The sequence below is a fragment of the Amphiura filiformis genome, chromosome 18 (genome assembly GCF_039555335.1).
Source record: "Amphiura filiformis chromosome 18, Afil_fr2py, whole genome shotgun sequence".
In the NCBI taxonomy this organism is placed as follows: domain Eukaryota; kingdom Metazoa; phylum Echinodermata; class Ophiuroidea; order Amphilepidida; family Amphiuridae; genus Amphiura; species Amphiura filiformis.
Genome location: NC_092645.1, coordinates 6,110,289 through 6,137,051, shown reverse-complemented (window position 1 = coordinate 6,137,051; position 26,763 = coordinate 6,110,289). Strand labels below are relative to the sequence as shown.

The following is a 26,763-nucleotide window of genomic DNA, read 5'->3' as shown; positions in this document are numbered from 1 at the left end:
ACTGGAATAGCCCATTGCAACACACACAATACTTACCAGTTTCGTAACAATGTTAATATCGGCATCATATTTCAGCATAGTGGTGATGATCTCGATATCCTCATTGGGATAATGTATCATATCCTTAGAGATCTCTCCTGCATAGTGAAGCGGTGATTCTCCTTCCTACAAAAGAAAAAAGTAATGTTTACACCATTTTGTTTTTAAATCATTTTATTTGAGTTAGGGCTCAACCGATATGGCATTTGTCTACCAATCCAAAATCCAATATTGATTTTATAATATCGTCCGATATCTGTTCCGATTCTTTGAAAAAATTTTAACAATTAAAAAAAAAAATTCATAATTTTTTTTACCGATATTCGATCTGATACCGATATTGCAAATATCAGGCCGATACGAAATCCAATACGATAATCGGTTGAGCCCTAATTTGAATTCTACTCGCATTATCAATTCTAATTCCAAGTCCAGATGAAAAAGTATTCACTTCGGTCTCCTCTTTTATTCTTCTCCCTTGTCCTTTCTCATATCCCGTTCTCTTTTGTTTTCTTTCCTTCTTTCCCTTTTCTTCATCTTCTTCCCCCATTTTTTTGTGATGAAATTATTCTGACAATGTTGCTGATTGGGCCAATTGATAATGAAAACTTCTTTTTAGCCAATCGGCAGGTAGTTCTCATGGGGTTAAAACATAAAGCAACTTACCATGCTCTGTGCATTGACGGCAAGAACTACATCCATCATGGACATCTCGTTATGAAGGAAATTGATGAGCTCCTTGACAACTGGCAGATGGCAATGTCTTATTGATATATGAAGTGGGTTCTCACCAGCCTAGAGTAAAAAACAATATGGACCAAGGAATTAACCTTGTGGAACACACACAAAAGCTATTGCGTAAATTGATGTTCTCACCAGCCTAGAGTAAAATTTAAAACTATGGATCATGAAATGAACCTTACAAAAATATGGACCAAGGAATGAACCTTGTGGATCACACACAAAAGCTATTGCATAAATTGATGTTCTCACAATCCTAGAGTAAAATTTAAAAATAAGGACCATAAAATGAACATTGTTAATACACACAAAAGCTTTTGAATAAATTGACAAGTTCTTTGACGAGCCAAAGATAATGACAATATCTTATTGCTATATGAAGAGCATTCTCATCAGCCTAGAGTAAAAAAAATATGGGCCAAGGTATGAATCTTGTGGAACACACTAAAGCTAATGACTAGATCTGTGGTCTTGCAATACCAGGTAATAACCAAAGTAAATATAAAAATTTGTTCCCATGGAAATTTTGACCAGTATGCCACTACTATAATTATGGCCCCTGGATTACGCTTCCCCCGAGCCATACAAGGGGTACATCACAAGATCTAATTTGTTCATCACTTTGCGCTTTTAAAACGGGCGTTCTGCTTCTGAAAAATAGCAAATCATGTAATAGATTAAAAATACAATATTCAGGCATGAGAATGATCATCCATGAAAAAACCTGACAAGTTTGAAAAAGCCTGAAAAAGTGTGTGAAATGAAGCTAAAAATGCCAAAAATGGGCTGAAATTAAAAGAAAGTGCGGACATTTGGACCACAAAAAAGCAGGAAATTCTGCAAAAGCAGGAAGATTCTCATGCCTGAATATTGTAGAATAAACATGTGAGAATATCAGAGGGTTCTCAACATTCGAAATGAACAAAATATGGACCAAGGAATTTATCTTGAACAATACATTGATATTATCAAATAGTATATGTACAGGATTTGCAAATAGGTAATTCATATGCCTTCTTTGATTAATTCATTAATACAGACAAACATATTCTTACCTTTGACAAACAAACAGGGTCAGATCCTTCTTCCAGCAATTCTTGTACCATTTTCAAGTAGCCATGTCTCGATGCTATATGAATTGCTGTTTCCCCATTCTGGAAAAATCAAACAAAGTAAATGAATCGGTAAGTATAGTTGTACAGACAAAGAATTAACCAACTTTATTTTCTGATGAAACAGGATTACAAGTGATAGACCTCATAACAAAAGAACTATTTTAAATCTTTTGTTGTAACCTGGTTTTCTTGGTGAGACAATTAATTGCTGTTCACCAACAACACTTAAAAAATCAGATGCAAAAAAGCCAAAATTCATGAATAAGCATAGGTGCTTATTAACGAATTGGTCAGACAAGAATGAACGTTTACGGTAGTTTGTAGAGATATTTGTAAATTAAAAGAAGAAAAAAATTAAAGTTTAACAAACTTCCATAAAATTTGTTCTTGTCCAAGCAACTTGTTAATAGGCACATATGCCTATTAACAAATTTCTACGTTTAGAGTGTAAACTGACCTGTACATACAAGTTGTAGTCCTACTAATGCATGGTAATTGGTATATTGGATGGCCTAGGGGAAACTTAGCCCATATTTGCAAGACTATCCATGCCCTCATGGTCATGGTCAAGAGCAAGGGGTGCATTTATGAATAGCATTCCAAGTACTTGTTAATGTAAAATTATGAAACATGGAACTTCACCCACGGCATTGTCTTTTTTAAAGACATTTCTTGTTAGACTTACACTCATAGGTACGTTGACATCTGCACCACTCTTCAGTAACATCTCAGCTACTTTCTCACCATCTTTGATTCTAGCTGCTATGTGAAGTGCTGTCTCTTGATTCTGTGAAATATAGTCAATCAATCAATCAATCAATAAATCAATGGATCATATCATCAATTAGTCAATCACACAATTACACTTTCTCTTCTTTGAATCATTTTGATCTCATCTTCCTTGGTGTCTTTGTTAGTTGCACACACCATCCACTATTATTACTTCTTGCCCTTTCTTTTGTCCCCCCTTAATGCTCTGTGTGCTGGCCATGTAGGCTTCAACATAAAAAGTCCAAGTTTTGAGATATTTTCTCAAAATATCAAGAGCTATCTTAAGAACTACTGAACCAATACTAGGCTTGTTTGTATTCATTTTAATGCATTTTTCATGCTGATTCCAAATATGGTCATGGAAATGTAATATTCTGAAATTGTTGATTTTTTTTAAACATCTCCAATCGACACCCCCATCCCGCATGGAGAGGGTTAACCCTAAAATATATTCCTCCTGCAATTCTCCCTTTTTCCGTCTATCCTCATTTCCTTTTTACATGATTCATTCCTTTATCTTTCTATCCTTTTATATTAATTATCTCTTCTTCTTGCCTTTCTGCTCTGGAGTTGTACTTTTGCACCATGACCTAGTAATGTCTGAACTACCAACAGTTTACAATGCTCCACTGCTAAATGTAAAGCTGTATAGTTGTCCTTTGTTTCCTTTCTCCCGTATTTCCCTTCTCTCATTCCCTCCCTCTCTCCTTCCCTCTTACCTTTCCACCTTTCACCTGTACTTTTGCACCATGACCAAGTAACGTTTGAACTACCAACGGTTTACAATGCTCTACTGCTAGATGTAAAGCTGTGTAGTTGTCCTTTGTTCTTGCATCAACCTGAGCCCCTTTTTGTAACAATGCTTTCACTACCGCTGTATGGCCTCTCATGGAAGCTGCATGTAGACATACTGCCCCAGACTGGAAAGAAATAATAATTTGAAAATAAAGTGAACATGATCATGCACTTGGCATATCTTTTTGGGCTCTCAACACTGGCATCACTTGATCCAATGAACCAGAAAGTGTCTAACATAAATGTGTATCATAGCCACTATCCTATCATCATCAAGAATTTTGGTCAAGTTGAAGTGCTTATCACATAATGAAATAAACATGTAAATAATCAATTAGAGGCCTTATTAGTTCATAGCTAAGGTCTGCTTCAATTTAAGATAAAGAAGATAATGGAACTTGTTTACCAAATGCTATGAAGTTTTCCTCTTTGTTTAAATGCCTTTTGTATGCAAGCTACCATGTGCGCTATGTGAAAACAATCTAGCGCATATATGCGTCAGCAACTCCGCATAAATGCATGCAAGAAAACGCAAAAAATAAAAATAAACATGGAGATCATCATTTTGGCTAGCAAAATGGCGGATCAATGCAAATGGTCAACAGTCCCATCCCCTGTTTAATATTTTTAACTGAAATGATTGGCGATTAGGGTGGAGGTTATGGTGGGATCTCCATGTGTGGGAGGAAAGTCATTTCTTCCACAGGAGGAGTGTGGATTTCAGCTGAATAGCCCAATGCTTTCTTTAATCATGGTAATATAGATATAATCAAACAAATATGAATTATGACACCTCATGTAAAATATTAATATAATATAAAATGCCATAATGAATCATACCATATTAATAAGGCTTAGAGGTAACAATAGATAGGGTTAGATGGTAACAATAGATGGTTGCCATGGCATTATAATGTGGCATATCATGTGACCAATTAATGAGTTCTAGTACATGTAGGTTCTAGTTTTTGATGTGAACTGTATTGGTTTACCCATTTCATCGTTTTCTTAATCATAAATTTACAGAAATTTTGGTAGGAACTACGGTAGAGTGGGTTTTGTTTTTTATATTGACACATATCGCATATATATAAATATGTAAAAAGGTTAAACAATTACTCTCTAATAAATCATAACCCACCTACTACACAATAGACACACCCCCTCCAGAATTGTGTGTCAAGCGGGACACTCACATGTCACACAAGGACACCCCCACACAATGTGTGTTTTCAATCGACAAACCGAGGACAAAATGGTTGATTCCTAAAACATTTTTTGATAGAATAACTTGCCATTCGAGGACATGAATTTACCCCTGTGTATATGTCCCCAGTTTTTTATTGCATTTTAAAGCTTTTTAGCCATAGGGGATGCAGAGGGTATAGTCTCTCCAACCGGGGCCGTCCCCGGTGGCAGATGTCCACGGTTGTTGTAAGCACACAACTGTCCTCGGAGGTGAGCATTTGCAGGCACCTACACTACTCCTTTCTTCAGGAACATGAAAGCCATCTCTGGATGCCCATATTGTGATGCAACATGCATTAATGTGCTTCACCCCCACCCCACCCCAAACACACTTTACCTTATTTGGCATGTGAAGTGGCACTCCTTTCTTCAGGAACATCAAAGCCGTCTCTGGATGCCCACATTGTGATGCAACATGCATTAATGTGCTCCCATCCTTTGTCCTCGCTGACACTGATGCCTTGAATTTCTCTACAAGTAATTCTACCGTGGCGGTGTGGCCATGTTCAGCTGCTATATGTACTGGAGATCTGTCAAGCTGTTCAAAAAGAGTAAAAATGTGAGATATTTTTAATCAGTGTCTAACTTGTAATAGGCAAGATCATTTTTGGCCAAAAAAAACTTTTCTGCTATTTTTTGATGGTAGTGTGACTCATGTAGAGGGTATTGAGAACAATTTAGTCGCACACACTATCATACTTGAGCCCCCCCGGATTGATATAAAATGATGTACATGCAGTAGGCAGTGCCTATATCATAATAGTCTGTAAGCTTTTCTCAAGGCAGTAAATTTATGCTAATTGGATGCCCAGGATTGGATGCCTTGTGTCATTTCAATTCTGAAAATATATACTTTTATGTACTTATCATCATTACTTTTATATACCGGTAGAATAAGGAAATGTCTAAATTACTGCCTCGAGGAAGACCTACAGACTATAATTGGGCTTATTACGTACTGCATGACAGGTATACACTCCTGTGAAACAATGCATGCATAAGTTGTGACTTATTGGCTTTCAACTTCAAGTTAAAGTCTTTTAAAAAAGCCTTGTTGTATGTATGCATGCATGTATCAATCTAAGTAGGGATGACCAAAGAACCATCAACTTGATTAGAACACTCCCATAGACATGCAGGGAGCTCAACTGTGCACTGCTTGCACAGACATTTCTAAATTGAGCTCATTCTTTTATTTTTCATAATTTTTCTGTAAAAATTGGAGATGTTAATGCCAATTATGTTTTGTAACTATCCTGCAAATTACAGCATCATAACTTATTTGGTTTTTCTGTAAGTGTGAGTCAAAATTGGTCCATCGCCACAGTGCGCTTAATTGCCAGTGGCCCAGTGCAGCACTGCTCAGAATGGCACAAAATATTCAGATGAATAAGATCAGGTGAACACCTTGACCTACTGAGCTGTAATTTGGCAGAGTTGTTGTTATTACCTCTATCATACCCTCTGTAAAAAGGAAAAAAAGGGACAAGTAGATCTCGAGTTAAAAATTAAATCACCAGCTTCCTTTGGAATTTCCAAACACCTTTCGACTCATGTTAAATAGACACCTTTCTGAACATAAATGTTTCATGCTCATTTGTTGTATTATTCACCTGATCTCAACCCTAAACATTTTCTTATATTTATACCATCTGCACTGACTTGCTGCTATACACGCACAGGAGCTGTACTTTTAAAATACGCGCCTAATCAATAATGAATCTTTCACTCCATTGTTAAAGTACTGTGCTCCCTGTAGCATATAGAGTGACCATGCCCTGGAGTGTGATGGTTTTGTAGCACATGACAGTATTCATTCAAGCCTATCAAGGTCAGTTATTAGCCACTTGCTGAATGGCTGGGCATTATCAGCTATCAAAGAGATACCTTATGCTGCTGCCAATCACAATAGAGGTTATAAACATTTTGTTAAAACCCCAGAAGTGATATCAGGACAAAGCTGTGCATGTTGGTACTTGATTGTTTGGATTCCTATGTTGAAAATCCCTTGTAGTACATTAGTATTTTTCTTATGTGTAGTGTATATTGTTGTGGAAAAAAAGTTCACCTGGACTTTTGATTTTGTGCCACTTTAGCCATTATGGATGATTTTTGGCAAATGTTTTCTAAAAGCATGATTTCAGTGCCTCGGTTTGAAGAAATACTTCATGCTATTGACTAGTAAAGTGCCATTTCATAAGAAACCCTTTGATACTTTCACAATATGCTTGTTTCATGTTTGCATATATATTAAAATAAAGAAATATAAAAAGGTAAATATATGCTTATACCAATTTTGCTCACATTGCTATATTTAGACTTTGTCAATTTATTTCGTTCCAATGACCGGTCAGAATGGGAAACTTTGAAAATTCATAATTCGAAAAGTTGTTGACCGATTTTGACCATTTAACCACCAAAATACTTCTGTTGATGAGTTCTTTCCAGAAAACAATCTTTTGTTGCAAAAGGGGCAACATGAAATTATGATGGTCATCCCTAATCTAAGTCAATAAAGTAGCAGTGGCTATATCTGCATGAAAAGTATTATTACTAAATATTAGGCTCCAAGTAGAGTTTCTTCCACTGTTTCAGACAGAGAAACATGCTGCAAAGTAAGGCCATAGAAATTGGAGAAAAAAGTGGTAGAGCGTTGACCCTACCTTGTCATATATATGTGGATTAGCTCTGGCTTGGTAGAAAAACTTGACACTGGCCTCGTCTCCTTCTCTTGCAGAGAGATGAAGGGGAGTCTGCCCATCTTTCTGGTTATGAAAAAAAAAATGTTTATGCGTATGAAATCAGTAAGTCCAGAGAAGAAATCTTACCCTTCCCAGAATCCTTTGCAACACAACACATCATCTCATTATAACATAAAACACTCCTATTACTTTTTTCAGGTTAACTTTGTTTTCATTTTCACTTGTGAGGGCGAGTTAGCGCAATGGTACTTCCCTCGCTTTGCACCACTGAGGTCCCGGGTTCAAGCCCCGGCGCGGCCCAAGGACTCATGTGCACTTGGTTTATCCTGATCCACGCCGCTCTCGAGGTTTTCTCCGGGATCTCCGGTTTCCTCCTGCTTTCAAAATCGGTGATTAGTTGTTTCGTTATCAAAAAACTTCCTTCACCCAATGGAATTTGGGGAGCTGCAGAAAATGGGTGGATGTTACAATCTAAGTGCGGATAGGTTTGCGCTAGGTTCGATGCGATCTGTTTGTGATGATTCATCACGCAGCGAAATTACAGCGCTTTGAATCCTCGGGAAAAAGCGTTATATAAATTCCGAAATTGTATTGTATTGTATTTTTAAAAACATTATTCTTATTCAACATAAAGCATCATCACCTTTTCTGAACTCAACATGACACAAATTTTGAAAATGTTGGAACAGAATCTGAAAATGTTCTGACCTATTCTTTTGAACAACAACAACACATTTGCAAATGTCTGATATCCCTGGCTGATACCAGTTGATGGTCTGAAAACTTCTGGTTTCCTAGTTAAAGACATCATGGATCCAAACAGTGTCATTACCAGGGTGATGAACCCACAACTCTGCACCATGCTTTATCCTCTCCCCCCTCCCTCCGCCTCATCAACTGGCAACTTCTACTGGTCTTTGACAGAAGAAGTCCAGAAGATTGGGTAATCTTTCACACAGGGAGTGTGAATTTCAAAATGGAGTCACCCATTCAGTAACCCCATTTGAAATTCACACTTCCTGTGTGAAAGATTAAGGTCATGTCTTCCAAAGGGGATGCATGGATTACAATTAGCCTAGTACAAGACATAAGGCCAAAAAAAAAAAAAATTGTTGTGTTGCCCTCAACCGTCCGACCCTAAATCCTGAAAAATCAGGGGTGCAATTTTTTTTTTTTTTTTTGAATGATGATTTTTACAGATTTGTTCAAAAACTCAATGTTTTTCACTTAAAATTAATATTTTATTGAAAGACTAGTCTTTAATTGATGTCTAACAGGTACCCAGAAGTCAAAATTGACAAATGTCCCTAATTGAAGAAGCATTATTTAATATTTGAGGGGATTTTTTTAAACTGAAGGTTAAAAAAAAAAAAAAATCCGACCGTCCGACCCAAATTTCCCATTTTCCCACTTGAGGGCAACACAACAATATTTTTTTTTTGGCCTAATGCCAATGAAACCAGAATTGATTCAGACATAAGGGCCTCAAATTTTAACTTACATTTTGAGCATCCACGTGGGCTCCACAGTCCACGCACAACTTGACAAAGTCAAAGTCTTTTTTCCTACAGGCTGCGTGTAACGGTGTATCCCCATTGGTGGTTCGTTTTACTTTGAGTTGTTCTTCCCTGTCGTGTGCTAATAGTTCTCTGCCCACGGCAAGATTGCCTGCTTCAGCTGCTAATACTAGAGGTATACTTCCATCCTTTGAAGTAAACAATGATGATGATGATTATTAATATTTAGAGGTTTATAACTGCGCATCGGTTATCTTTTACATCTTCCCTTTCCAAAAATCGATCAGGTTAAAACAGGACGACCAATAACAAAAGTGCGTATCACAATCTGTGCAAATATGGTAGTGCGCACTCCAAATACGGCAGCCAGAGCACACGCAGTTTGTTCGACGCACAATACGGCGCTTGCAGAGGTTACTAATATTTACTTTCGAACAATGATGCATTTTGCGGTCAATTGTGAGATATTAATGACCTTGATTTGCGTTCGCGTTTTCACAAATAACTAAATGTAATTGGATCACACGCATCACGTTTATTAATGAGGTTATGAATATTAATTAGTTGGAGTCATATCAAGTGATGCCACATTGGACCATTGGGGTGTGTCTTAGATTTTAGTTGGACTCTCCTTGTGCAAGGGGTGACACGCAGGAAAGCAGTGGGGCTGATGCACCTTAAAAAATGAAAAAGAGGGTGAAGAGAGGGTACTTGAATTATGGCCATTTACCTGTGCTCGATCCGAAAAGGAGAGATTGCATGTAGCACTTGTTATATATAGCCTGACATTCTAACGTTTTCTGGCAATTTTTTCTAACCTTTTTGGCTATTTCCTGGAGAAAATGAGAATATTTTGAAAAATGGACCCATCCATATACCTAAATTGGCCTACACAAGGGGGTCATGGGTTCACCAAAAGCCTGAAAATGCTACTCATAACTGGGGCATGTCCCAGACTCCCCATTTGGCAAGTTGTACTGAGCACCCCCATGTGACAATTTCTAGCATTCCAAGTACTTGTCAATGTCAAATTATGAAATATGAACTTCATCCATGGCATTGTCTTTTTTAAAGACAGTTCTTGTTGTCATGCACTCACCTTATCTGTTGCCAGCCTAGCCTCTTTGCCAGATATTTTCAGTAATGTCTGTACATGAAAAAGTCCACCACTAAACCTTGTTGCTGCCATGTGGATGGGTAGCTGCTCCAAAGGCTGTCAAAATCATCAAATCATAAAGCAAATTAGTGTGTTACAAAAAAATCATAAGTAAAAGCAAATTAATGTGTCACAAAAAGATCGTAAGTAAAATTATGATTATGACTTGCAATAATTTTCCAAAGTATATTTTCACAAGATACTCTGAGCAACAGGCTAGAATCTGCCAAGCGTTTTGCTGCCCAGCAGTGGGGTCACTCAAGTTGAGCTACTGACTGTATGATTGTTATCTAAATCGCGGAAAAAGTGGTCAATTTAAGGGAACGTCCGCAGACAAAATTGTCCACGAAATTGGAAAATTAGGGGTAAAACTTGTCCTCGAAATGGATAAATAGGGGTAGCAAATTCGGTCGAGTTACCATAGAATTCTATAAATATTGTGACAGGCCGCTTAAACATTATAGTGGGCAGTGTTGTACGACAGGTTTCATTAGTTAATGGAAGACGGGCTGTAATTGCTGAAATGTGTGAAATTAGATTCGTCTATAGCCTTAGCCCCACCCTCAAGCCACACCCTTGACCACACCTCCATACTCTCCTGTTAAAAGTTGCATCAGCTTTTCTTAATACCAATAATGTCATCATGTCATTAATGCTGCATAATGCATAGCTGCTCTACCATCTTTATTACCCCTATATACCTCACCCTCATGCCACTCCCCTAGCCGACCACATCCTCATATATCATATACTCACCCCTCCTGTTAGAGTTGCATCAGCTTTTTTTGATACCAATAATCTCATCATGTCATCTTTGGCTGTTAGTGCTGCATAATGCATAGCTGTTCTACCATCCTGAAATCAGAGGAAAACATTGACAAAATGGTTATTGTGGTATTGGATGCATTTTCTAGAAATTGGGAAATGCTTTGAGCATGTTTTAAACAGATTAATAATTGAGTAGGGTAAAGTACACTGATCAATATGCCTTTTGTTTGGAGCAAATCGGACATACGGTTTCCATAATACATCAATTTATATTTTCTTTGTATTCTATTGTTTTTGTCAATAATCAATATAGTTAATGAGCTAAAAGGACTGGAAAGGCTCATTAATATGTAATTTGTGCCAATATTTTGCTAAAAATCCATGCATAAATGTTCAGGGTACTTTTATTTTGCATACTTTTGCCCTGAAACTTGGTCAAAGTGTTTCTAATATGTTCTAATGTATTATATAGTGAAGCCGCCTCTAATTTGCATATTTGCATAATTAATGAGCTAATTTGCATACATGCTAATTATCAAAAAGATTATCAGCCTTATTGTGCTACCGTTTTATCTTGTGTGGAAAGACAAACACACTAATATAATGGGTCCTTTACAGATGGAAAGAAAGACTACTGATAACTATTATAACACAAGCTGCAGTACTTTGGTCACATAGCAAGGGGCAGGGCAGGAAATCTTGCTAGAACCCTGTTGCATGGACAAACACAAGGTAGAGGATGTCCCCAGACATAATGGGAATCAAACATCAAATCCTGGATGGGAATCACTACATATACTGCACAGTGACATCGCCCCGATATCTTCATGGTAGAAATCGCCATGGTAGGTTGAATCCACAGCCACCCATGGCCATTTTATTCGGACCTTATGAGATGCATAATTAGCGAAGTGACCTGACTAAGGCTCCTGACAATACCCGGGGTGATTGATTTCTCGCTGTGTGAGTAAGCTTGTATACGACATTGCGGTCAATGGTTATACTGCCTCCACTTGAGTAGTGAGTGCCGCTATAGCCTGCTGCGCGCTGTAGTCCAGGACCAACGCAATATAAAATTAGAGTTTTGGTCAAATTTTGAGTTCAAAGCGCATGGCCAATTTTCAAAGCGCACGCTAACGACTATCATATCTGTTCAACACGTACTTTCAAGTGTATGAGACCACATCTGGTTTCTTGAGCGAAATCATTTACGGGAGATATTCATCATTTTCTAACCCAGTATCCGAAGATTTTCGTCTGATATCAAAATCGTGCATAGCAATTCACGTGTATCGATCCCGTGTATTCATTTTAGTGTCTCTGCTGCACCAAATAATTATTAGCCAGGCGATGTCGGTGTGTACTGTGCACCCCAATCCACATAAGACAGAAGCAAATTGAGTTCTACAACAACTGATATTGGACATTTGCTTAAAAATCATGACTCTGAAAAAGGAAACTTTTTAAGCAAATGCCTTTAATTTCAACTTGAAAATATTTTACAATAATACAAAATGGTCTGCCTCAACATCAAGTGATTCATTCAGATTTACCTGAATTAGGCCACAAAAAAAAAGGTTTGTCTCAAAGCTCACGAGAAATTTAAAAACAAATGCGAAATGCGATTTTTTTTTTTTTTTTTTTTTTTTTTTTATTCCGACTTTTTTTCATGGTATTTTGAGAAAAAGTCCGATTTTCGCCGATTTTTTCTGGAAAAAACTATAATTTTTTTTTTTTTTAAATAAAAAAAATTTCCGCATTCTTTTTTGTCAAATCCTGCGATTTTACAAGCAGCATAAGCTTTGAGACAAACCTTTTTTTTTTTTGCCTTATCTAATGTTTTAAATTTTTTTAAGTAAATACTTTGTTTGATTTTACGTGTTTGTTTTCTTAGTCTAGTTTTGTTTGTTTATTACAGTCATGTCAGAATGGTCCATTTCAAATGACAAAAATATGTTTTGACCCCAGGTCAAACTTTCATGACCCCCCTGCTGTCCACATGAATACTTTTTGTTACTGTTACACTTAATCTTAATATTATAATATAATAAAACTACAACAATTTGGCTTAAGGGTACACAATGTATTGTTGATTGAAGCAGCCAAAAACTCGATTTTCTTTATCCTAATCAATATATTATTGAAAAATAACACTTTGATGTTTTGCAATATAATAGTTCATTCTACAAATCATATACACCTATCCGACTTCGCCATTACTGCGGTGTCCCCGATGTAAAACTGCGGTGTCCCGAGGTCGGGGGTTCTATCCATTATTTATTGTGCGCTATACAGAATTGTACCCGGGAATTGTACACAACAGTGATATTCAATACACAATCATGAGTATTGAATTACGAATTAAATCTCCCGCTCTGGTACATCTGTGTTGCCGTCAATAGAGGGCCAAATACAGTAAACGCTTCTCGGATTGGTGTATACTTTGAAAACTTGCTTAATTTATTATATATATTAATATATTATTGAAAAATAACACTTTGATGTTTTGCAATATAATAGTTCATTCTACAAATCATATACTTTGAAAACTTGCTTAATTTATTGTTGTTATGAGTTATATGTATGTTTTACAAAAGTGTTATTGTTTCAGCCCTCTTTACAACATAACTCAAGAACCACAGGACCTACAAAACCATATCTGTGATATTTGAATTCTTCTACTCACTCACTATGAAATGCAATTTTGCCAAAGCTCACTACCATTCGCAAGATGCTGTGAACTACCAAATCGCAACAGTTTAAAATAGTTGCTAATATTAATAACCTTAATCCATGTTCTTGAAATATCAGGGTCTATCATGCATTAAAGTTAGGAGTACAAAAACACCGCGGAGATAGAAGTCACCATTTTTGGCAGAAGCTTTGGGCATGATGAGTTTTTTTCAGCGCAGATGCCCACAGTTGGGGGTAAAACATATAGGCTACCAATGGGAATACTCTCACATTTCAACAACTCTCTTCACACTAAGCCTCATGAATTCAAAGCATAACAAGAACTTCTTGAATTATGTCAACTTATGGCAATAAATGCTACTTCTACTGTATCTGGTCAGAGTATCTGGTGATGCAAATGTTTCCAAATGCTTGGTATAGGTCTCCGTGGGGGGGTACTCAAGTTTGGTTTTGGTAGGTATGCGCTGAGAATTTTAAAGTGGACCCATCAATATACCAATTTTTCAAGAAATTTGGACCCATCGATATACCAAAAGTCAAAATATTTGGCCAAATTTGTCTTAGTTTAAAAAATTTTCACCCAAAATACAAAAAAAAGCTTTAAAATCACAGTAGTCAGCAGGGGGAAAGATGTCCGAAAGGAGCGGGGGAGCTTCCCCGTTCATCTACCATGCTACGGCAGGGTAATCGCTCCTTTTCTTCTTTTTCTTTCTCCTTTTTTTTCTCCCTCCTCTCTTTCTTTCCTCTCTTCTTTCTCTTTTTCTCCCTTTCCCCCTCTTTTTACATATCATAGGGAGGCAGTCACCCCCGACACTGCCCCTGGGTGCAGTACCAACTGCATACTGGGATATTCCCCTGAAATGATTCTCATTCAGACCTCTCTTTTTGTGGGTGACTGTGAACTTAGTATATGTGGCTCGCTCCCACAAAACTAGACATAAGTCACTAATTTTGAAATTGAGTTTTTGATGTCATCATTTAGCATAGGTCTTCTGGGATATGTAGTCCTCATTCTACAGTCTTTCAAGCGACACATAAAAAAAGGCAAATGCAAGAAAAATGGCCTTTAAGTTGTAAAATGACAAGTTAAGGATTTGGATTGGCCCAGAAAATGCTAGAGTTTGGGTGCTTTAAATGTAAAAGAATATTTTGTTTTCAATGGTAGGTTAATATAAACATATTACCGAATCAAAAAATAATAAAAACTGAAAAACAAAATCTGCAAAGGTTTTTACCCCTTTCCCAACTTTGACTTGCCCTATTTCGAAATGGCTGAGTGCGACTTAAGGGGGCTGTTAGCTAAGAAGGCATTTTTGGCTATTTTGGACTTTTTGGATAAACAATCATCACTGGTGTATACCTATACCTAACAATTCTCAACTCAAAAATCTATTTTTTTTCGTCGCCAAATCCACCGTTGCCATGGTAACGGCAGCCATTTTATTTTTATACACTTAGTTATACAAGTTTTTCAGAAAAATTAAAACAACAATGAGTCTGAAACCACCAATATTTAACTGTTTAAAGCATAATAAAGAGAAGTACAGAGCCCTTTTTCACAAAATTGGCTCCGTTTTTGTTTTTGAGACGTTTTAAGATTGTGTTTATGCAAAAAGTTCAAAATTTGGCCATTTTTGGGAAAAAATCACCATATTTCACATTTGGAGGGGTTTTGTTAAAAAAGGGCTCTGTACTTCTCTAGATCTACTTAAAATACACTTTTCTGCCAAGTTTCAAGTCATTTGGACTTATAATGGCTGAAAAAAACTTGAATTACTGATAAAATTACCATTTTGAAATAAACGCATTTTAAAAATGACTAATAATAGCCAGGTGAGGAATTATGAAATATAGTATAAATATACTAGAATATAAATTTGTTGAAGCAAAAATAATAATAAAGTATATATAAATAATAATAAAGTACATAAATGTTAAATTATGATTGTAATTGCCAGGTAAATATTTTTGTTAGTAATTCTTTCACATATCGCACCTTGAAAAACAATAAAATACATTAAAATTCAAATGCATGGAAAAGAATAGGAAACGAACAAATGTTACCATATTTCTCGACACCTTGTTCACTTCAAATAGCCGAAACATGGCAATGCAACATCCGATTTTAATGGGGTAAAAAATATTTTAAAGCTAAAACTCTGCTGAATTTAATTAGACCCTCCCTCGGGTCCATGGAGAACGACTGGTAATGTAGATTACATAGCATTAAAAATCAACCCAATACATGGACCCTCCCAGTCTGTAAGCAATTTGCCTTCAAGTTCCCACAAAATGCTGGGAGTTCACTTTTACGGATTTGGAGTCACGCAATCTTTCTATATACCACATCCATGTTTTCACTACATTAACGTTTGTATAAGCGACTAAAACAACGATATTGTATCCGACCAATCAACGCAGCTTGGCAGCGCGGGGATATTTGAAAAGGCTTCCCTAGCTAAATAATGTGCAAACATTTGCAAACGCATACGCGATAATATCATAATATGGACAATAGGCCTAAGTCCGAGTCGAGTGGTCGCCTTTTTATTATTGCGGCACCATGGGTCTATCAGACGCGTGCCACTTGAGCTCAATACCTCTCAGTTGTTGACAAGTGTCCCATCCGATCTTGCGTCACATCCCGCGGCATAGCTTTGTGCTACCATATTTGAATTGAAACTGGGGCGGGGCTTTCGTAATTGCCATCTGAAACAACGTGCTTCGTTGAACGAACATTCGGAAGGGAGATCCCTAACAGATTGGACCAGTCTCGGAATCAGCGCTCAATGGACTTTCGCGTTCACTTATAATACTGAGTATATTTCTATATTGCTGCATGGTTGACTGTGGTGGGTGTAATTAGTGGCGTCGATTTGTGGATGAAGAGGAATGGGTTTTTGGCATTGAAGAAAATAAGGGGGGGTTACAGGACTTTTCATATTTTTTTTCATAGGGCATTATGTAATTATTTATTGTTACATTATCCAGAGATGGAACCAAACCGAGACTGGGGGCCAGTCTAAATTTAATAAGTAGCAAAACTCAAATTACACATATATGCTCATTTTAGTCATTTTCTTAGCTAACAGCCCCCTTAAGGCGGGTTTCGTCAGAGCAGGTCACATAGAGATGAATTTTTTCCCCAAAATGTTCTCGAATTTGTTAGAAAATTGCCAAATTTTGATAATCTTGAGCCAAAATGTCTCAAAACATGCAAACAAACCAAAGATAGTTTCAAAAATCTGGAGATGGAAGCCAAAGTACGAAAATAGCACCTTCTCGTATTTCATTATCTATTTTTAGTCAACACCCCATGTGTGGAGTTAAAGTTTATTTTAATTGCTCATTTGTTTATTTTGATGGCTATTGTATCTTGCTTGAGTCTACTGCAAACTATTTTGGGACTTTGACGGTCTCCTCATGTTTCTACCAGTCTAGACTATGTGCAAAACAATCATACCAAAGTAAAAATAACCTTTTTTCTATTTTTCTTCCACCTTATAGCTCTAAAGCCCCTCCAAAATGGAAAAGGAACATAAAGTAAATTAGTAATGTACAAAATGTTCGAACTCAGTCAATTTTCTAAAATGCACTAGCACGTAGACTGTCATACATGCTTTTATTATCCAAATTTGCGTAATAATGGAAAACTTGAAAGCAGATAGGAATTTTGAGTTTTAGTTTCGCCTTTTCGTAAAAAATAAAAAGACACAAAAGTTAATTTCTTGAGATAATGTGTGCAATTTTACCAATGCATGTGACAGCTTTGAGACCACAGAATTAGAGAAGGAGAACCGGGACTTGACCGCCATCTTGATACAGGCATGGGGGCAGAGGGGGGCACGTGCCTTGGGCGCCACCCTTAGGGGATACCAAATTGACCAATTCTGCATCAATTCTGTGCCTCTCCTAGCGATGAAAGTCAAAATTTTCACGCGCTTCACAAGTTCACACACATTTCAGTACAATATTATTTAAAAGATCAATTTAAAACCAATATTCAACTTCATTATAACAAATTTTCACGCGTTCCCCACAGCCCACACATTCAGGAATTGGGGAGTGTGCCATTATGTATCCTTAGGCGCCACAACCCCTAGCTGCCCCACTGTTCTCCCGCTTCTCCTTCTCTAATTGTGTGTTTGAGACAGGTTTTTATATGTGGCCCAAGACCTGTACACAATGAAGTTGTTGAATTTTAAGTAGAAATTATTGGAAATGGAGTTTTTTTGGAGTAGTGACATTCACACATGCAGCGGCATCAGCAGACATGTAGGCCTATAGTTTTATCATTAGTTTTACAGTTTTTCTACCATGTAATCCTGTGAAGCTCAAAGGCAGGCATGCTAGGTGTTCATGCTGAGGGTACATTCAAGATCTAGGAGACCTGATTTTTACTTCCCCTGTGGAAGATATTTCCAAAATCTTCCAGGATCTATGCTACACATAGGCCCCCTATACCACACAACCTCTAAAACACCACAAACTTTTGTACTGCTTTTGTACTGTAAACCCTTAAACAATTTTCCACTAACTTGAGGCTGCTCATATTATCACTGTGTGTGTTGCCATGGTAATGACCTACTTGACATTATTGACCATAGTGACCTTAGAAGCTTCCCAGACTACTTATTATAAACTGACTACCCAGGGATTCCCCTCAAGTTGTCCAACCTGGAAGGACGCCAGTATTCTGGTTGCTATAGATCTAGAGAATGGGTGTGTTCGACATGTTCAAATCAGGTTTATGTAAATCAAATTTCCAGTTATAATATTCACTTTACATTCCTCATCTATAATTGATCTATTCTGATGCAATTAGATGTTACTTTTGTAAAGCATATGTACCTAAATCAGGCCAAAAAAAAACATGTTTGTTTCCTGTTGCAGGTCTAAAAAGTCAAATGCGAAATGCGGTGTTTTTTTTAAAATCCATGTCTTGAAAGAACAAAAAAAACCCTTTTTTAATGCGAATTGGAATGGGAATTTACAGTGGGTTTCTCCGACACCCACAAAAAAAATCAAATTTTATGATCCTCTTTCAACCTACAAATTAAAAAAGGTATTTAAAAAAATGAGTGATGTTTTCTGCGGTAGTTTTTCATTACACGCATTTGTGTAATGTGTAAATGTTTTCTCCAGTAGTGTATTATATTATCAGGTCATAAATTCTCAGCAACAAGAAAGTTTGGTGACGTCATCAAAACCAGACAGAAGTGTTGCCGGTTCTAAAAACACCTAGAAACACCAGTACCAGAGTGAACAAGATTCCTGATAGGAATTGAAATATTTCTGAGTGAGTAGTATCATTTTATTGGATCTGAACAAGAACCTTTATCAATCTTATAAAAGTGTTGCTGTTTGAGCTCTCTTAATAACATAACTCAAGAACCACAGGACCTACAAAAGTATATCTGTGATATTTGAATTCTTCTACGCGTCATGATGCAGTCATGTCTACAGTAGAATTCAATTCGACCTTTGCAGGACTTAAACCCCATTAAAAGCTATTAAACCAAGATAACACTCATTGAAAACAGCTCAACTGATTAAATCATATCTTCTCTGGTTAAATACACACAACATATGTGTCTGCTTTACACGTACAATGGAGCAATGAGCTGGGATTATACTTTCAGTTGGGTGAACGATTATAAAGCGAGTGCTAGAGAACAATTGTGTGTGGTCTTTGTTTACGAAATGAGACAATACGTGCTTATTGTTAACCAGCGTTCTTGAAAATGAGAAACATGGTGGTTTGCAGACTTAACACAGTTTGGAAATAATTTCTTCATATTTTTTGGTGTTATCTGTCGTTTACATATCCTTCCTAAAACACCAAAGTACGCATATTTCTAAACATCTAAATTAGCTAAAAATTTAGGACATGTTACAAAACTATATTGTCTAGAATTTTAGAAGAGTACTTTTAATATTGGCCGGTTATTTTTCACACAGCGACGTTAACTAGGCAATGTACTATTACCTATAACATTAACTAAAACACCAAAGTACGCATATTTCCAAACATCTAAATTAGCTAAAAATTTAGGACATGTTACAAAACTATATTTTCTAGAACTTTAGAAGAGTACTTTTAATATTGGCGGTTATTTTTCACACAGCGACGTTAACTAGGCATATCCCCATACTTTTAACGTAGGCTATTTGTAGAGGTCACGCGTCAATGGGAAAGAGCACTGTGTATTGTGTATAGGAAAACGGACAGTAACTGCAGTATGTTCGCTATGAAATTATCAATGCAATTTTTGCCAAAGCTCATTACCATTCGCAAGATGCTGTGAACTACCAAATCGCAACAGTTTAAAATAGTTGCTAACCTTAATCTTTTAACTTCAATTTCAAATGGAATCGTTCCACTGAGAGAAAATATTGGTGGAGTACTAACTATCCTATAAGTAGCATATCCTTCAAACGCATTTTTCTCTGAAACATATTTTGCATTTTTCCTGCATGCAGCACATACACATACGTCACTATGTGTGGCCACAGACAAAATGTACTGGAAATACACCTACATGTATTAGGAATACACCCAAAATGAGTACACCCAAATGTATTCAAAATTAGCTAATTAACTAAGAATTAATTAATTGAATTACTTAAAGGCCAATTCAGTGATTTGCTCATCCGGACATCGTAAAAATCAACAAAATTCAGATTTTGGTTACCTTTGTCATTGCAGCCGAAAGCCATGTATTTAAGACAAAATAAGACATTTTACACGAATCTGTAATTTAGATACTGACAGTATCTAAATTAGCTACATGTATATGGGGCTTCAACTTCGTCAGTACTGCTGTTTTCTTCGTTTTTTGGAAATTTGTCATTTCAAAAATACCAAATGACAATTTGAATGACTTATCCTTCACTTTTAAGCAATTTATAAACAATTTTAATTTTTTTTACACTTGCGCTAGGATCACTGAATAGGTCTTTAATTGAATTTGAAATTTTGTGTTTTCCATAGTTTATAGACCATAAAACACATTTTATACACATTTTATAATAGTAACTAAACTAAGAAATATCAGCAAAAATGAAAAGTATTGCATGTGATAGTACACCTTCCATTTTGACGGACCTATACGCCACTATGGAATGAAGCCGACGAAAAGTAATGTCATAGGGATTACACAGCGACCGTGGTGCCATTGAAGTTGCATGTAATTTTAAAAACCTCCTTATTTTATGTTTGAATCCTCCCTATTTTCTGGATGTTAATGTTGGCATCTCTGGCATTTTTTAATAGGCTATTGCCAGGTGCGGATTCAGGGGGGCGGCGGTACCGCCCACCCCACACCCCACAAAAACCAAAAAAAAAAAGAGGATAGGAGAGAAGAGAATAGGAAGAGGAAAAAAGGAGAAAAAAAGAAGAGAAAAAGAGAAGGGAAAAGGCTAAGTTGCACGTATAATACATGTAGGCCCATGCCTAAAACGCAGTCTGGTCAATCTATATATAGGTCTGTGATTATCTTGCTTGAAGGCGGGTCCTCTGCCCAAAAGCATGTGAAAATTACGGCGGGCCCGCCGATCATATGCAGGGCCCGTCACATTTTGTCACCAAAGTCAGTAGGCCTATTAAGACGGACTCCGTGCTAACTTCAATTCAACATCGATCCATGCATGCTTTAATTGCGAATCTCAAGTCTTGGGCCTACAAAGTGTCAGTGTATATATTTAAAATTTTACAAATTGAGTATGGGCCCTTTTTTGTTTTAAAAAGCAATGATATATAGTGTAAAAATGATGCACCAAATGGTTTCAATTGGACCTTCATTTTGCAAAATTTCCAAACTTTCAGACACCCCCTCCGTATACAAACAACTGCCCGTTTTTGTGTCTGTATTTAACACCCACCAATTGATGTTTAAACCAATAATTCATACAACAGTGAAAAAAGTGGCTTCAATTGGCCTGTTATTTCGCAAATTTGATATTTTCGGCTTCTTCAAACTAAAATTTTACACAATAATAGTACCAAAATGGTCCACCAAATGGCTTCAATTAGGTTTTCATTTTGCAAGTTTCTCACTTCTGAGGGGGCACATCCCTGCTGTATGCGCAACTTTATGTTTACATGTAAAGCAATACCGGGTAATTTATAAAGGCCAAAACTTGTCCACAAATGGCTTCAATTGGGCCGTCATTTCGCAAATTTTCGGCCTTTTCAAACTTCAAATTTTACACAATAATAGTGCAAAAATAGTCCATCAAATGGCCTCAATTAGGTCTTTATTTTGCAAAATTTTCTCACTTCTCAGGGGGCACATCCCCCTCAGACACCTCTGCGGCGCATAAGCCGTGGGATAACGCTTCACAGCCATTACTTACATTTTTTCAAAAATTGCCCCCCCCCCCCCCTCTGACTGCTCTGGATCCGCCACTGGCTATTGCATTTTGTATTTTTTCCATAGTGTTTTCAATTTGCCAGAAATATTTTGGCTTTATTTCTTTTGAACGTTATATAAGATAAAATCTATTTAGTTTACTACAAAATATGTCTGATATACACAACCCGATTTTAAATTGGCATTTCTTCAAACCCGATTTTCTCGAAAGTTATTTATTTGTGGTGCTCCATTTTACGCCACTATATAGAACTAGATTTCGCGGTTCTCGGGTTGGGCGGTTCTCGTGATAGGCCTATCTATAATTACCCAACACCCGTTACCCATAATACTTGTCCTAACCTTTCAAACTACTACGATATACGTCGCTCAATGATTAATCAACTCTGTTTTGTAGCTGTGACGCTTACTTCGGTACCCATAATCTGAAAACCCATCGTTCACCTCTTTCAAACCCTGCCCTGCTACCACATTGGAGGACCCCAAAATACCCCGAAATTCAACGCAAACGGGTTATACCATAACTGATGATTTTATGTTAATCCTGTCTTGAAAATAGTATTGGTCCGATGAGATGCACCTGTTAGTCACACTGTAATGCTTTTCCGATGCTCGCACTGTACTCGCGACACCTCCCGTTGATACTCGCGATAGCGCATCATGAAAGCACGCGATAGTGCACGCAGCGTGAACGCGAAACGCGCTGGACGCTGAACGCGATAGCCAGCGGACAGAGGACGGACACGCCGTAATTAATATTAAGATACAGCAGACAAATTTTGTCATAAAAAAAGCAAAGATCAGCGGTTTTTTCTTGTGTATGAAAAAAATAGGTTAATTAATTATCACTTGTTGCTCACGAAATTATTCAAAATAATGTACTCAGTTGTACTGAGATGTTGATGCATCTAATGCACAAGCCCCGCATCAACATTTTCGTCTAGTTCCAAAAGGGATGTTGTGCAGTACTACCCGGAGTATTACAAAGAAAGAAAGAAAGTATGTGTGCATTATTTTGTACAATTTCTCTCCCAACAAGTGATACATTTTATTAACTATGTTAACCTGTAAATAGCCTTACATGTAGTGAAGGAAAATGGACCACATATCATGATAAGTTAGACTATCATAGCTATGAGGAATTTAGCAAGCTACATGAAATACTATACACTATGGCTGAGTAGGCAAAGAAGACCACCATATTGATCATCATCATGTGGTGAAAACGTGCGGAAAATCATAACTTCTTCTGGGCACATGATTATTCACACGTTCAGGTTCGTTCACCATCAACATGGTAGCATTGGTTAATAATATGACTTGCAAACAATCAGGAGGTGCCATTTGAATTGTCAAAAAGTGGCTGAAAAGAACAAAAAATGGCTCATTTTGCCAAAAAGTGGGGGGCCTATGTCCTCCATAGTCTCTCCAATATTGATCCCCATGAATGAGTAGGCCTATATATTATTGTCAGCGTTCGATTTTGGACAACCTGCAACACAAATTTAAGCTTGTGTAGCATTTTTACAATGTAAACATAAAGCTAATAGCGTAATAAGAACATCACATAAAGTAATGTTTTCGCTAAAATTTTTCAAAGTAAACCGAACCTTGATTGTGCCAAGCATGCAACCAGCTTCTGTGTTCTGAGGGGACAAATTTAGCCCTGTCAAATTAGGCTTTTCCAATTGAAATCCACATATTGAGCCAATCGATCACTTCACAATCAACAGTGATACACATTGACGAATTTATATAGGCCTACATACAAATTTTCTTTATTTTACATCATTTGTTCGTCGCAAAATTAAGAGGGACATATCTGACAAGGATAATGATATAATTTTTGAGTGAAAATTAACATTTTGGGGAAAATAAATAAAAATCTATTTTGTAATGGAAATATTAAAATATTGCTTTATGAAATTATTTGCAACTTGGCCATATTTTATACTATATTATTATAATGTCATCTACTAAAAAAAAGAAAACATATTTTGCACCTGGAAGGTCATTTAGATGCACCACATTAGCTATCATTGCCTAACCTTATTAACGCTAGTTGATCGCCATCAAGACTGATCATCTTCCTTTCAAGTTGGTAGAACAACTTCCTGTGGTAGCCGTGGCAACCATGCAGCTTGCCACCAGGCCTATTCAGGCTTGGAGATTATTGACATCATTTGCACAATTAATTATTAAATGTTATTACAAGTAACAATTTTAGTACATGCATGCAATGTTGCTGAAAAAATTATTAAACATTTTATGTGATTTATGAGCGTAGGATTTTTATTCCATCATTATTTTATATGGTGGAGGGAGGATATTTTAGAAAAACATTGGGACATAAAAACAATTGTGAGTTTGTGACAATAGAAAAAAACTGACTTTTTTCCAGTGTCTATGCTGTGATGTAGCGAAAAACTAGTATAGTTCAGATAAATTGATATACCGTACATGAAATGTGGTGAAATTTATGACACATCAAAATATGGGATTGAATTATGACCTAACACATGTACTTTTTGATTTAACAAATGTCATACAAGGTCCGCTCAAAATAATGGTCAAATATTAATTACAAGTACAACACAAGATAAATTTTGATGCTATTAAAATGATATTTTTTTGCCATTTTGTGCCATTTTTTAAAACTATTAAAATAATTTTTAAAATTAATGGTCATAAGATTGGAAACATATTTTTCATTTCTAAACAGAAATTTCAATTAAAATTGACTTTTACTTGTATTTTCAGAATGCACGTAAAGATAGAATACTACAAGGTTTGACCAATTTTCAACAATATTCAACTAAATGCAGCTACAATTTTACTTTAAAAACAATAAAATCTTTGGTATTGACTTTTTCAGATGTTTCTTTTTTTTTAAGTACCATTTTTCCAGGAAATTGCCCCAGCATAAGGGACAGTTCACAAACACAAACACTGATGCAAAAAAGGGGGGCCTGAATTTTTTGACTATCCTAAGGGGGGGGGGGCCTGAAAAAATGCTCTTCTATGGGGTTGACCGATAATTTTCATGTCAAAAAGGGGGGGCCTGAAATTTTTGAGGTCTGTAAAGGGGGGCCCCGAAAAATGTTCGCAATAAAATTTTTTTGCATCAGGCCCCCCCTTACAAGTGTTTGTGAACAGGGTCCCTAAATCAAATGTGCACAGGGGACATGAGACAAACTGTTTTTGCCTCAGTTTAGCATGTTTACAGTAAGCATAGGGAAAATGTGCTATGTTTCAGAGTAAAAAAAAATCATTATAAGCTTTTGAAAATGCGCAATTTGTGCATTTTTTACCAAAATGCGACATTTTTCTCCCCGAAAAGTTCAAAATCAAATATATTATATGCAATATTAAAAATTTTTACTGTTTTTCTTCTATATTTTCTTGCAAATTTTTGCGACGGCCTATATTCTATATTTTTTAAACATGGATTGTGTTGCAGATCATTTTGTATTCTTTGATTTTATTATAGTGAAAACTTCAGTGGTTTTCTTTTTAAATGAGCATATCAAAACCTTTAGTAACATTTCAGAATCAGTGAATTCACGGCAGACTTGGCCATTCAAAACGCAACAGAAAACTGGCTAAAAATGACCAAATTTTTCTTTAAATCGCCGTCAATTTCGAACTAGTGAACTCAGAATTCTATACCCACGTTTATATAACCTTGAGATATTCTTTAACCCTAAAATTATTTTTTTTGAAGCTGTAGGTGCTTCCATAAACCCGCCTGAATTGTTATTTATTCCATCTTTTCACTCATTTTGTTCCTTTCCCTGCGTGAGATCAAGTTTTTCTGGGTTTTCCTGTCAAACCTGCCCTGTTCCAACAGTCACTCTACTGAAATAGCGCCACGTTATTAAAAATGTTCTCGGGTTAATCGACTGTATAGACATTTTCCTAATGGTCATCTAAAATGGTTATGATTGACCTGAATTTAGTCTCTCGCATACAAAAAACTATGGGTACCCCTAATCAGAAGTCAATTCTAGTCCCTTCGATAACTCGCTGGGTCTGCCAGTCTTAGTCACAGCCTATAATTCGCATTCACGTGAAATACGACCAAGCGTAGACTTTGCGTGAGACTATACGATCTATTTTTAGCATGACTCCACACAGCTCGCGTTCATCAAGGTCACTATTGCTTTTCATTGTGTAGTGAATATTATTTTGGGTAAAAAACATGTTACTTTTCACATAGAAAGGTTTTGATATGTACTTGAAAATGGTTATTTTGGGTAAATCTTAAAATTTGTGGTCGGACCTAATTATGTGCGATTATACCCCAAAATGCGAATTTTTTGCGCATCACACATTTTCCCTGTCCTGAGTTTAGACATAGATTTTAAATACCTTAAAATCTATGGTTTAGAGGGAGATGGATCCTATATGGATTACCTCTAGTCTCACAACTGATCAAGCAAACAGACTCATATTTTTTTACAATTAACTGATTTTGAGATGAGACAAAGAAGTGTTTGTTTGTTTTTAATTTCTTCTTCGACCTGGTTATTCATTCAGTGGATAATAAATCCTCTGTTCTTCCACAAGCCCCCCCCCCTCAAAGAAAACTTTTCAACTTTATGATTTATGAGATCAAACCAATATCATATTTCTTTACATTTTTAATAAAAGCCATTAATGTTTATGTGTAGACCATGTGGAATAATACAATTTCCTAAAGATTTTAAGGTTAAAAGCCGAGGGAGTCACTCCCATTGTGGCCTGTACACCATCCATGATAATCAACTTTTGAAAAGCACCCTAAACAAGGATTTAACCCTTGGCTAAAACGATACCCTAAACACGGATTTTATTCCTTGC

General features: G+C 36.5%; 1 protein-coding gene across 1 annotated transcript in view; it reads right to left on the bottom strand.

Moving 5' to 3' along the window:
• Window positions 1-26,763, bottom strand: part of LOC140139798 (uncharacterized) — an 82,107-nt gene that overhangs the window by 26,115 nt on the left and 29,229 nt on the right. The window contains 10 exon segments of the mRNA XM_072161509.1: window positions 37-165; window positions 706-834; window positions 1,836-1,934; window positions 2,581-2,682; window positions 3,386-3,586; window positions 5,047-5,247; window positions 7,373-7,474; window positions 8,913-9,116; window positions 10,028-10,141; window positions 10,841-10,939. Coding sequence (XP_072017610.1) covers window positions 37-165; window positions 706-834; window positions 1,836-1,934; window positions 2,581-2,682; window positions 3,386-3,586; window positions 5,047-5,247; window positions 7,373-7,474; window positions 8,913-9,116; window positions 10,028-10,141; window positions 10,841-10,939 — 1,380 coding nt within the window.